This window comes from Amphibalanus amphitrite, unplaced genomic scaffold, assembly GCF_019059575.1.
Source record: "Amphibalanus amphitrite isolate SeventyFive unplaced genomic scaffold, NRLGWU_Aamphi_draft 000495F_arrow, whole genome shotgun sequence".
NCBI classification, from domain to species: Eukaryota; Metazoa; Arthropoda; class Thecostraca; order Balanomorpha; family Balanidae; genus Amphibalanus; species Amphibalanus amphitrite.
The window spans coordinates 77,563-91,074 of NW_024881989.1; the positions used below are offsets into that span (position 1 = coordinate 77,563).

Genomic DNA, 13,512 nt, shown 5'->3' on the forward strand with positions numbered 1-13,512 from the left:
GGCTCGGAAAGCCGTAAAGCACCACATACACGTAAATATTTGGGGTGACCCACGCCGATCTCCGGGATCCTAAGCAGGCTTCTGAGAGTCCACACTGACCCTGAGTGGCCTGAGATGGCCTGGAAGTCCAAAGCCTATCTCTAAGGGATCCATTGCCGCTATGCCGTGCGTAACTTTTGGCTCCGTTTAACATTTTTGTTCACGTTTGCAGTGCTTCCCTTCACACGAAAAACAAGAAACTTTTTGTTCGCACTCGAGTGAACAAAACATTTCCTCCCACTGGAGCAAAGATAAATTACCAACTAATTTACTTCCGATTCACACTTCCGACATTCGCTCTCAGTCTCCGTCGAATGCCCAATTCTTAGCTACAATCGGCGGCTGGGATAAGTTCTATGCATTTCACGTAAAATCTCTGCATGCATGCGTGAATGGAGGTTTTAGCAGGGTGATCCGATTAAATGGAGCGTTTTTCACCTTTTTCTGGGTAATGATCATGAGTGACGAGAGTCTGCACAGGGACCCTCTGCAGTGCGTCGTCAATTGCAGCCACTGTAATTCTACCCAGGGGTGCGGAGCCGGAGCCGGAACTGGAGCCCGAGCCGCCGGAGCCGGCACATTTTGCCCGGAGCCGGAGCCGGAGCCGTGAAACAATATATGTAGCCCGGAGCCGGAGCTGGAGCCGGAGCCGTCAAAAAAGGGGGCGACTCCGGCTCCTTTTTTAAGAGGAAAAATTATTGACCTAGTTCGGTTTGACAGTTCATGGCAGTAAAACATGCGGTATTCAAAATATGAAAATAGCCTTGTTATGCAAATTCAGAAGCATCGTGCACCAATCCCATCGTCTTTTTTCTTCCACCCGTATTTAATTGTATAGGGGATGTACTGAGCATTTGGAGCCGGAGCCGGAGCCGGAGCCGCCGGAGCCGGACCATTTTACTCGGAGCCGGAGCCGGAGCCGGAGCCGCCATGGCATTTCACCCGGAGCCGGAGCCGGAGCCGATTTTTTTCTCCGGAGCCGGAGCCGGAGCCGTCTGAAATTCCAACGGCTCCGCATCCCCGAATTTCTACCGGTCGTTTTCAGGGGCCCGGGAACGATTTTCAAGTTGGGGGGGCGAGCCTAAAATGCCTGACATGATGCATAGGTATGAAACAGTGGCGTAGCTAGGGGTCTAAGGGGACACGTACCCCCCCCCCCCCCCCATCGGGATAAAAGGGACCCTCGGGTCCGAGGGGCCCTGCGGCGCCATTGGACCGCTGAGGGTTAACGATGGCCATATTTCTACTCAGAAGGGCGCCATGGGGCTCGTTAGAGCACCTCATGGGCCCTAAATAGCCACACTAAGATCTCCATAAGGGCCCCACGCCGGCTTCTGAGGGCCTCTTGCGGCTTTTTAAGGGCACCTCGGTGGTCTCCAAAGGCCCGTTACTGGCCTCTGAGAGGTCTTACCGGCCTATGAGGGGCCGGTTCTAGGGGCATTTCCCGCCTGTGATGGTCCCACACTTATTTTTCTGAGGGCCCATAACGGCAACTGTGAGGCCCTCGTCGGCGCCTATGAGGGCCCACACCGGTGTCTCTGAGGGTTTCACACCCCCCAACTCTGAGTGCCTACACCAGTGCCTATTAAAGCCCTATATCGGCGGCTCTGAGGACCCAACCAACACCTGCGCATCTAAAGGCCACCCACTGCAACTGGTGACTTTTGAGGGCCCCACACCGGTGACTTGAGGGCCCCACCGACGTCTGACAGTACCATGCCGGTCTCTAAGGACCCCACAGGACTTCTTCTGCCGGCCTAAGGACCCCTTGCCGGTCACTGAGACCCCCTGCCGGCTTGTAGAGATTTTGCGACAGCAGCTCTAAAGGCCCCACACCCGTCTGTAACGGCTCCACACCAGCGTCTATGAGGGCCCACAGCAACGCCTGTAAGGACCCTCATCGGCGCCTCTGAGAGAATCACACTAGCACCTCTGAGCGCCCACACCGGCACCTGCATGGCGGTCCCACACCGGTGCCTCATAAAGGCCCATTACCGGCGGCTCTGAGGGCCCTACGCCGGTGATTCTGAGGGTGCTACCGATAACCGAAGGCACCACACATGACACAAGCCCTTAGTGTCGCTGAGCTTTAATCCCATACCGGCCCTCCGAGGGCGCCACGTCAGTGCACTCATTGCCCCACACCCCTCCATCACACCCGGAGCGGGTAAACTGTGTTATACCTATAGCAACGATTTTACCACCGTTGTACGTTATGTATTTCTCAAAGTTGACTCAAGCTTGTGCAGTATAAAATCTGGCCTGCCAAACTTACGGCCAAGGTCAGGCCCAAATCAAAGCGGGATGACAATAGCAGATGTTGTCAAATCGATACTGTATCAGCAGAAACCATTCAGATGGCAAGGAAAATGCCGTGTGTTGATGAGTAGATGTATAAAGGAAACAAGATGGAAAGAAGTCCGGAAAAGGGAGGAAAGATCTTTTCTCGCTGACTCAATGTTGAGGGGGCGCCGCCCCCTCGGCTCCCAAGTTGGGGGGGGGGGGGCAAGCGCCCCTGCTGCCCCCCCCTGTTCCCGGGTCTATGGTCGTTTTTGTCCACAAATTTTAAAATTTCGATTTTTTTCTGTAAAAACATACATGTCATAGCTAGAAGGAAAACTTTTGTCACCATCAGATTCCTCGCACCATTGCGCGTCGAATGATATGCAAAACGAGTGAGTAACGACTGGGGAAAGGCAAGATTTCACACAAAAGTTGATTTTGCCCCCCCAACCGAAAATCTCTGGCGACGCCTATGGTCAGAACACAGAGCAGACTGTCAGAGCACAGAGCAGACTGACGGAACAGACACCGCCAGAGCACAGAGCAGACTGACGGAACAGACACCGTCAGAGCACAGAGCAGACTGTCAGAACACAGACACTGTCAGAGCACAGAGCAGACTGACGGAACACACACCGTCAGAGCACAGAGCAGACTGTCAGAGCACAGAGCAGACTGACGGAACACAGACACCGTTAGAGCACAGAACAGACACCGTCAGAGCAGACACCGTCACAGCACAGAACAGACTGACGGAACAGACACCGTCAGAGCACAGAGCAGGGCCGTCAGAGCACAGAGCAGACTGACGGAGCAGACACCGTCAGAGCACAGAGCAGACTGACGGAACAGACACCGTCAGAGCACAGAACAGACTGACGGAACACACACCGTCAGAGCACAGAGCAGACTGACGGAACACACACCGTCAGAGCACAGAACAGACTGACGGAACACACACCGTCAGAGCACAGAGCAGACTGACGGAACACACACCGTCAGAGCACAGAGCAGACTGACGGAACAGACACCGTCAGAGCACAGAGCAGACTGTCAGAACACAGAACAGACTGTCAGAACAGACACCGTCAGAGCACAGAGCAGACTGACGGAACAGACACCGTCAGAGCACAGAGCAGACTGTCAGAACACAGACACTGTCAGAGCACAGAGCAGACTGACGGAACAGACACCGTCAGAGCACAGAGCAGACTGATGGAACAGACACCATCAGAGCACAGAGCAGACTGACGGAACAGACACCGTCAGAGCACAGAGCAGACTGACGGAAGACACACCGTCAGAGCACAGAGCAGACTGACGGAACAGACACCGTCAGAGCACAGAGCAGACTGTCAGAACACAGAACAGACTGTCAGAACAGACACCGTCAGAACACAGAGCAGACTGTCAGAGCAAGAGCAGACTGACGGAACAGACACCGCCAGAGCACAGAGCAGACTGACGGAACAGACACCATCAGAGCACAGAGCAGACTGACGGAACAGACACCGTCAGAACACAGAGCAGACTGTCAGAGCAAGAGCAGACTGACGGAACAGACACCGCCAGAGCACAGAGCAGACTGACGGAACAGACACCATCAGAGCACAGAACAGACTGTCAGAACAGACACCGTCAGAACACAGAGCAGACTGTCAGAGCAAGAGCAGACTGACGGAACAGACACCGCCAGAGCACAGAGCAGACTGACGGAACAGACACCATCAGAGCACAGAGCAGACTGACGGAACAGACACCGCCAGAGCACAGAGCAGACCGACGGAAGACACACCGTCAGAGCACAGAGCAGACTGACGGAACAGACACCGTCAGAGCACAGAGCAGACTGTCAGAACACAGAACAGACTGTCAGAACAGACACCGTCAGAACACAGAGCAGACTGTCAGAGCAAGAGCAGACTGACGGAACAGACACCGTCAGAGCACAGAGCAGACTGTCAGAACACAGACACCGTCAGAGCACAGAGCAGACTGTCAGAACACAGACACTGTCAGAGCACAGAGCAGACTGACGGAACAGACACCGTCAGCGCACAGAGCAGACTGTCAGAACACAGACACTGTCAGAGCACAGAGCAGACTGACGGAACAGACACCGTCAGAGCACAGAGCAGACTGATGGAACAGACACCATCAGAGCACAGAGCAGACTGACGGAACAGACACCGTCAGAGCACAGAGCAGACTGACGGAAGACACACCGTCAGAGCACAGAGCAGACTGACGGAACAGACACCGTCAGAGCACAGAGCAGACTGTCAGAACACAGAACAGACTGTCAGAACAGACACCGTCAGAACACAGAGCAGACTGTCAGAGCAAGAGCAGACTGACGGAACAGACACCGCCAGAGCACAGAGCAGACTGACGGAACAGACACCGTCAGAGCACAGAGCAGACCGACGGAACAGACACCGTCAGAGCACAGAGCAGACTGACGGAACAGACACCGTCAGAGCACAGAGCAGACTGACGGAACACAGACACCGTCAGAGCACAGAGCAGACTGACGGAACACACACCGTCAGAGCACAGAGCAGACTGACGGAACACACACCGTCAGAGCACAGAACAGACTGACGGAACAGACACCGTCAGAGCACAGAGCAGGGCCGTCAGAGCACAGAGCAGTCTGACGGAACAGACACCGTCAGAGCACAGAGCAGACTGACGGAACAGACACCGTCAGAGCACAGAGCAGACTGACGGAACAGACACCGTCAGAGCACAGAACAGACACCGTCAGAACATAGAACAGACTGACAGAGCACAGAGCAGACCGACGGAACAGACACCGTCAGAACACAGAGCAGACTGACGGAACAGACACCGTCAGAGCACAGAACAGACTGACGGAACACACACCGTCAGAGCACAGAGCAGACTGACGGAACACACACCGTCAGAGCACAGAGCAGACTGACGGAACACACACCGTCAGAGCAAAGAGCAGACTGACGGAACAGACACCGTCAGAGCACAGAGCAGACTGTCAGAACACAGACACTGTCAGAGCACAGAGCAGACTGACGGAACAGACACCGTCAGAGCACAGAGCAGACTGACGGAACAGACACCGTCAGAGCACAGAGCAGACTGACGGAACAGACACCGTCAGAGCACAGAGCAGACTGACGGAAGACACACCGTCAGAGCACAGCGCAGACTGTCAGAGCAGACACCGTCAGAGCACAGAACAGACTGACGGAACAGACACCGTCAGAGCACAGAGCAGACTGTCAGAGCACAGAGCAGATTGACGGAACAGACACCGTCAGAGCACAGAGCAGACTGACGGAAGACACACCGTCAGAGCACAGAGCAGACTGACGGAACAGACACCGTCAGAGCACAGAACAGACACCGTCAGAACATAGAACAGACTGACAGAGCACAGAGCAGACCGACGGAACAGACACCGTCAGAACACAGAGCAGACTGACGGAACAGACACCGTCAGAGCACAGAACAGACTGACGGAACACACACCGTCAGAGCACAGAGCAGACTGACGGAACACACACCGCCAGAGCACAGAGCAGACTGACGGAACACACACCGTCAGAGCAAAGAGCAGACTGACGGAACAGACACCGTCAGAGCACAGAGCAGACTGTCAGAACACAGACACTGTCAGAGCACAGAGCAGACTGACGGAACAGACACCGTCAGAGCACAGAGCAGACTGACGGAACAGACACCGTCAGAGCACAGAGCAGACTGACGGAACAGACACCGTCAGAGCACAGAGCAGACTGACGGAAGACACACCGTCAGAGCACAGCGCAGACTGTCAGAGCAGACACCGTCAGAGCACAGAGCAGACTGTCAGAACACAGACACCGTCAGAGCACAGAGCAGACTGTCAGAGCACAGAGCAGACTGACGGAACAGACACCGTCAGAGCACAGAGCAGACTGTCAGAACACAGACACTGTCAGAGCACAGAGCAGACTGACGGAACAGACACCGTCAGAGCACAGAGCAGACTGACGGAACAGACACCGTCAGAGCACAGAGCAGACTGACGGAACAGACACCGTCAGAGCACAGAGCAGACTGACGGAACACACACCGTCAGAGCACAGAGCAGACTGACGGAACACACACCGTCAGAGCACAGAACAGACTGACGGAACAGACACCGTCAGAGCACAGAGCAGACTGACGGAACACACACCGTCAGAGCACAGAGCAGACTGACGGAACAGACACCGTCAGAGCACAGAGCAGACTGACGGAACAGACACCGTCAGAGCACAGAGCAGACTGACGGAACACACACCGTCAGAGCACAGAGCAGACTGACGGAACAGACACCGTCAGAGCACAGAGCAGACTGTCAGAACACAGAACAGACTGTCAGAACAGACACCGTCAGAACACAGAGCAGACTGACGGAACAGACACCGTCAGAGCACAGAGCAGACTGTCAGAACACAGACACTGTCAGAGCACAGAGCAGACTGACGGAACAGACACCGTCAGAGCACAGAGCAGACTGACGGAACAGACACCGTCAGAGCACAGAGCAGACTGACGGAACACACACCGTCAGAGCACAGAGCAGACTGACGGAACAGACACCGTCAGAGCACAGAGCAGACTGTCAGAACACAGAACAGACTGTCAGAACAGACACCGTCAGAACACAGAGCAGACTGTCAGAGCAAGAGCAGACTGACGGAACAGACACCGTCAGAGCACAGCGCAGACTGTCAGAGCAGACACCGTCAGAGCACAGAACAGACTGACGGAACAGACACCGTCAGAGCACAGAGCAGACTGTCAGAGCACAGAGCAGACTGACGGAACAGACACCGTCAGAGCACAGAGCAGACTGACGGAACAGACACCGTCAGAGCACAGAGCAGACTGTCAGAACACAGACACTGTCAGAGCACAGAGCAGACTGACGGAACAGACACCGTCAGAGCACAGAGCAGACTGACGGAACAGACACCGTCAGAGCACAGAGCAGACTGACGGAACAGACACCGTCAGAGCACAGAGCAGACTGTCAGAACACAGACACTGTCAGAGCACAGAGCAGACTGTCAGAACACAGACACCGTCAGAGCACAGAACAGACTGACGGAACTGACACTGTCAGAGCACAGAGCAGACTGTCAGAACACAGAACAGACTGTCAGAACACAGAACAGACTGTCAGAACACAGAACAGACTGACGGAACAGACACCGTCAGAGCACAGAGCAGACTGACGGAACAGACACCGTCAGAGCACAGAGCAGACTGCCAGAACACAGACACCGTCAGAGCACAGAGCAGAGACCGTCAGACCGTCAGAACACAGACACTGTCAGAATATAGAACAGACACTGTCAGAGCACAGAGCAGACTGTCAGAACACAGACACCGTCAGAGCACAGAACAGACTGACGGAACTGACACTGTCAGAGCACAGAGCAGACTGTCAGAACACAGAACAGACTGTCAGAACACAGAACAGACTGTCAGAACACAGAACAGACTGACGGAACAGACACCGTCAGAGCACAGAGCAGACTGACGGAACAGACACCGTCAGAACACAGAGCAGACTGCCAGAACACAGACACCGTCAGAGCACAGAGCAGAGACCGTCAGACCGTCAGAACACAGACACTGTCAGAATATAGAACAGACACCGTCAGAACACAGAGCAGAGACCGTCAGAGATCCCACGCCAGTGGGTATGCACTGTCCGGGTAACCGTCCCCACACTGGTGGCCGGGGTGGGGTAACTGTTACCCACACTGGACGTGTCTGGAGTGGGAGTAACTATTACCTACCTCGTCCCCACACTGGTGTCCAGACTCCAGGGTGGGGGTAATTAGTACCCACCTCGTCGCCACACGGTGGGCGAAATGGAGTAACTATTACCCACACTGGTGGCCGCGTGGGGGTAACATTACCCACCTCGTCGCGACACTGGTGTCCCGGGTGGGGGTAACATTACCCACACTGGTGTCCCGGGTGGGGGTAACTATTACCCACCTCGTCGCCACACTGGTGGCCGGGGTGGCCGCGCTGACCGCACTGCCAGCAGTAGAGGCGTCTCGCCGGCCTCTTCTCCAGGGCCGGCGGCGGCCGCAGCGCCGGGCCCGGCCTCGTCTGACGGGGGGGGGAGGGGGGGGGGGGCGGGTCACACACCGACACAGGGTCACAGACACTCAGACACCGGCAGACAGCCCTCCTCCGGAGCCCCCGCGACCGGCGGTAGATCGCAGTACTGACCCGTGACCTACAGCTGCCGGTACAGCACACTCGTCTCACTGCGCAGTAGCTGGCAGGCTTTTTTTCGGCAAAACCGATATTAACTCGAGGGCTATGGTATCATATCAGTCGATCGGAACTCATAAATTGCAGACGTGCGATGATCTACTCTTTCGATTGGGCCTATTGTATAACAAATCATGCGCCCAGTGTGGCAGCATAAAATCAAATGTTTTGGGGGCAAATATTAACTTTCGTGCATTGCCGTCACACTGGATGAAAATCGTAACGACGATGAGCCTAATATCTAAGGGGTGGAGCCTCTTGCGTATCAGTGTTGTGATCTCTGCGTGACCGATAGCATAGTCTTCGAGTTATTCTCGGTTTCATCGAAAAAAAAGAATACCCACTACGTCGTGAGACGAGAGCTGTACACCTATGTGTCCTCATAGGCGTGCCATTGTTTCTATAAGCCCCCCCCCCCCCCCTCCGAGTACAGACGCGTCCATCTGTCCCCGTGCAGTCACGCCTCTATCCCCTCCCCGCGCGCCCGTGGCGGGCCGTCGTCGCCCACTGACCGTGGCGTGGAGCCGCCGCCAGCGATCGGTGCACTCGTCTGAGGTGTGTCCGGACGCCTGGCAGAGGGCGCAGAACACTGGACGCACCCGGCGGGCGCAGCGGCTGGACGGGTGGTCCGGCCGGCCGCACTGCCCACAGACAGACACAGGGCGGTCACAGAGGGCGGTTACAGGGGTGGTCACAGGGCGGTTCAGAGGGCGGTCAGAGGGCAGTCACAGAGGGCGCAGAGCACGGGCCGCACAGAGCACTGTACGGACCATATATGGACCGCACCAAGCACCATACAGACCTTACGGGGACCATACAGGACCAAACAGCACCATACCGGGGACAATACCGAGGACCGCACAACCTATGTGTGATTGTGGACCCCACAAAGTATCAAAGAGGGCTACACCATGGATGGGAGAATAGTACCTGAATATCCTTGGAAGGAACACCTTTGGAGGCCATGGATTCTTTCATCGATGGCAACGTAGAGGGCAGTACCGACCAACCAAGATCGATTGAGGACCATAAAGGAAAATACAGGACCATACAGAGAACCACAAATGGCCATACAGAGGACCATTGGGGACCGTACTGGGACAGACAGCGGACCGTACTGGGACAGACAGCGGACCGTACTGGGACAGACAGCGGACCGTACTGGGACAGACTGGGACAGACAGCGGACCGTACTGGGACAGACAGCGGACCGTACTGGGACAGACAGCGGACCGTACTGGGACAGACAGCGGACCGTACTGGGACAGACAGCGGACCGTACTGGGACAGACTGGGACAGACAGCGGACCGTACTGGGACAGACAGCGGACCGTACTGGGACAGACAGCGGACCGTACTGGGACAGACAGGACCGTACTGGGGCAGACAGCGGACCGTACTGGGACAGACAGCGGACCGTACTGGGAGAGACAGCGGACCGTACTGGGACAGACAGCGGACCGTACTGGGACAGACAGCGGACCGTACTGGGACAGACAGCGGACCGTACTGGGACAGTCAGCGGACCGTACTGGGACAGACAGCGGACCGTACTGGGACAGACAGCGGACCGTACTGGGACAGACAGCGGACCGTACTGGGACAGACAGCGGACCGTACTGGGACAGTCAGCGGACCGTACTGGGACAGAAAGCGGACCGTACTGGGACAGACAGCGGACCGTACTGGGACAGTCAGCGGACCGTACTGGGACAGTCAGCGCACCGTACTGGGACAGACAGCGGACCGTACTGGGACAGACAGCGGACCGTACTGGGGACAGACAGCGGACCGTACTGGGACAGACAGCGGACCGTACTGGGACAGACAGCGGACCGTACTGGGGACAGACAGCGGACCGTACTGGGACAGAAAGACAGAGAGGTAACACCCGGCACGGCCCCGAGGATGTAACATACGCACCACCCGGCACAGCCAGGGGGCGTGGAGTGGAGACACTGGCGATGTGCACTGCGCAGCGGAGCTCAGAGGAGCACCGCGGCAGTACAAGTCCTCCACGGCGGTACAAGTCCACCACGGCACTACAAGTCCTCCACGGCGGTACAAGTTCTCCACGGCGGTACAAGTCCTCCACGGCGGTACAACTCCTCCACGGCGGCACCTCCCGCCTCCCCCAGAGCGGATCTGGGACGCACCGCCGCAATGTCCCAAAATATGCTGATTTGAGTGGGAAACGACACCCAATGACGAATAATTTTCCACTCTCATATATGAGTTTCGAAGTGATTTTCCCACTCTCAAAAGGTCCTTTCGCATAAATGAGTAAAATAACACCAAGACCAGTGCCGTAACACTGAAGCCACACTGAAATCGTCGAGTTTTTCCTCACCTTTCAAACTCATAATCCCACATTTTGATGCCCATTTTCCACTCTCATTGGCCTTTTCGGCCTCGAATTTTCCACTCCGACACCCAAGCCAAATTGTAATTTTGGGACACTGCACCGCCGACGTCACGCGCACACTGTGCCGCGGCCCGTCAGCCAGCGCTCACCATGTAGCAGAACAGGTTGGGGCAGCGACCCTCGGCCGAGTGACCGCTGCCGCCGCACAGGTAACACGTCGGCGGCCGCGGGCAGGCGGCCATCACGTGACCGACCTCGTCACAGCGGCGACACCTGTCGACAGAAACGGGAACCTCAGCTTCGGTTTGGCAGAGCCGCGTGGGAGGGAAAACGCTTCGGCAAAACTGCAAAGTGGAGAGTGACGTCATTAAAATTTACGAAGATTTATAAATATATGAAGATTTATTGTTAGATTGCATTTGTACTCAACATTCAAAATAATGATTGAGGTTAAGTAAGCGGAAAATCAAACTTTAACACTATTTTAGAATATCAATATGCCGGGCAGCTGAACAGTGAAATCATTGCAGCTTTGAAGCACCAGCGCTGGTTACCAGGCCTGCAGTCGGCAGGACATACCTGTTCTTGGCCAGATTACTGTAGTAGCGAGCGGCGGCCGGCCGGGCGGCCGCCGGCCTCTGGCGGTATTCAACAGGAACATCCCACCCGCGGTCTGAGGGAGAGAGACAGGGACCAGTGTACATAGCGTCCTACCCGCGTACCGGGGGAGAGACAGAGACACACACACACACACACACTGAACACAGCGTCCCACCCGCGGTCTGAGGGAGAGACAGGGACCAGTGAACAACACAGCGTCCCACCCGCGGTCTGGGAGAGAGACAGGGACCAGTGAACAACACAGCGTCCCACCCGCGGTCTGGGAGAGAGGAGGGAGACCACTTTACAGAGCGTCCCACCCGAGGACCGGGGAGACACGCACCACTTGATAGAACGCCGAGCAGAAAAGGAGTCAATCAGGGAACCAGACAGCGAGCCAGACAGCGAGCCAGTCAGCCGACCGGTCATGGAAAACGACAGCAGACCGGACAGGGAAAGATTGAACCAGGCGGACAACCAGACAGCTGACCCGACTCCGGACTGGGAACCAGATAGAAAATCAGACAGAGAACCAGACCGTCGACCATACAGGAAACCACACATAAAGAACCAGTCAGAGAGCCGGACAAGGGAAAATACAGAAAGTCAGAGAGGGAACCATGAGTCAATTGATCACACAGGACCCGGATAGCAGACCACTCAGCCCACCAGACAGGATCTGAATGTGGCTTGGGCTCTGAAGAACAGACAACAGTTCAGTTACGGGCGTTTCGTTTTATCGGACCTGCCACGGCCGCCCCAGGGCCCGTAGTGTCAGCTATAGTGTGTAGTGTGTAGTGACTCACCCGACATGGTCTCCTGCAGGCCGTGGACCTCCGACGGCCCGTAGTGCCGCGGGGTGGCGTAACCCTCCCTCTGGCGGGCGCTCCATTTGTGGCAGACCGGGGCGCGGCAGAGAGGCTCCAGCAGACGCCGCTCCGACTCGGCCAGCGACACACTGGACAGGGCGCGCCTGAGAAACACACCGCACAGTCAGCGACACACTGGACAGGGTGCGCCTGAGAAACACACCGCACAGTCAGCCACACACTGGACAGGGCCACACACCGCACAGTCAGCCACACACTGGACAGGGCCACACACCGCACAGTCAGCGACACACTGGACAGGGCGCGCCTGAAAAACACACCGCACAGTCAGCGAGACACTGGACAGGGCACGACTGAGAAACACACCGCACAGTCAGCGACACACTGAACAGGGCGCGCCTGAGAAACACACCGCACAGTCAGCCACACACTGGACAGGGCCACACACCGCACAGTCAGCGACACACTGGACAGGGCGCGCCTGAGAAACACACCGCACAGTCAACGAGACACTGGACAGGGCACGACTGAGAAACACACCGCACAGTCAGCGACACACTGGACACTGCATAGGGTGCGACTGAGAAACACACCGCACAGTCAACGAGACACTGGACAGGGCACGACTGAGAAACACACCGCACAGTCAGCGACACACTGGACAGGGCGCGCCTGAGAGACACATCGCACTGTCAGCGAGACACTGGACAGGGCACGACTGAGAAACACAACGCACAGTCAGCGACACACTGGACAGGGCGCGCCTGAGAAACACACCGCACAGTCAACGAGACACTGGACAGGGCACGACTGAGAAACACACCGCACAGTCAGCGACACACTGGACAGGGTGCGCCTGAGAAACACACAGCACAGTCAGCCACACACTGGACAGGGCCACACACCGCACAGTCAGCGACACACTGGACAGGGCACGACTGAGAAACACACCGCACAGTCAGCGACACACTGGACAGGGCGCGCCTGAGAAACACATCGCACAGTCAGCGAGACACTGGACAGGGCACGACTGAGAAACACACCGCACAGTCAGCGACACACTGGACACTGGATAGGGTGCGACTG

General features: G+C 56.5%; 1 protein-coding gene across 1 annotated transcript in view; it reads right to left on the minus strand.

The window, feature by feature from the left end:
• The window catches only part of LOC122392651, a 43,561-nt gene that overhangs the window by 13,551 nt on the left and 16,498 nt on the right, over window positions 1-13,512 (minus strand). Inside the window, exons 3-7 of the mRNA XM_043387743.1 lie at window positions 12,403-12,569; window positions 11,576-11,669; window positions 11,146-11,269; window positions 9,144-9,272; window positions 8,347-8,463 (exon numbers count right to left, since the gene is read on the minus strand). Coding sequence (XP_043243678.1) covers window positions 8,347-8,463; window positions 9,144-9,272; window positions 11,146-11,269; window positions 11,576-11,669; window positions 12,403-12,569 — 631 coding nt within the window. The remainder of the gene's footprint in view (window positions 1-8,346; window positions 8,464-9,143; window positions 9,273-11,145; window positions 11,270-11,575; window positions 11,670-12,402; window positions 12,570-13,512) is intronic.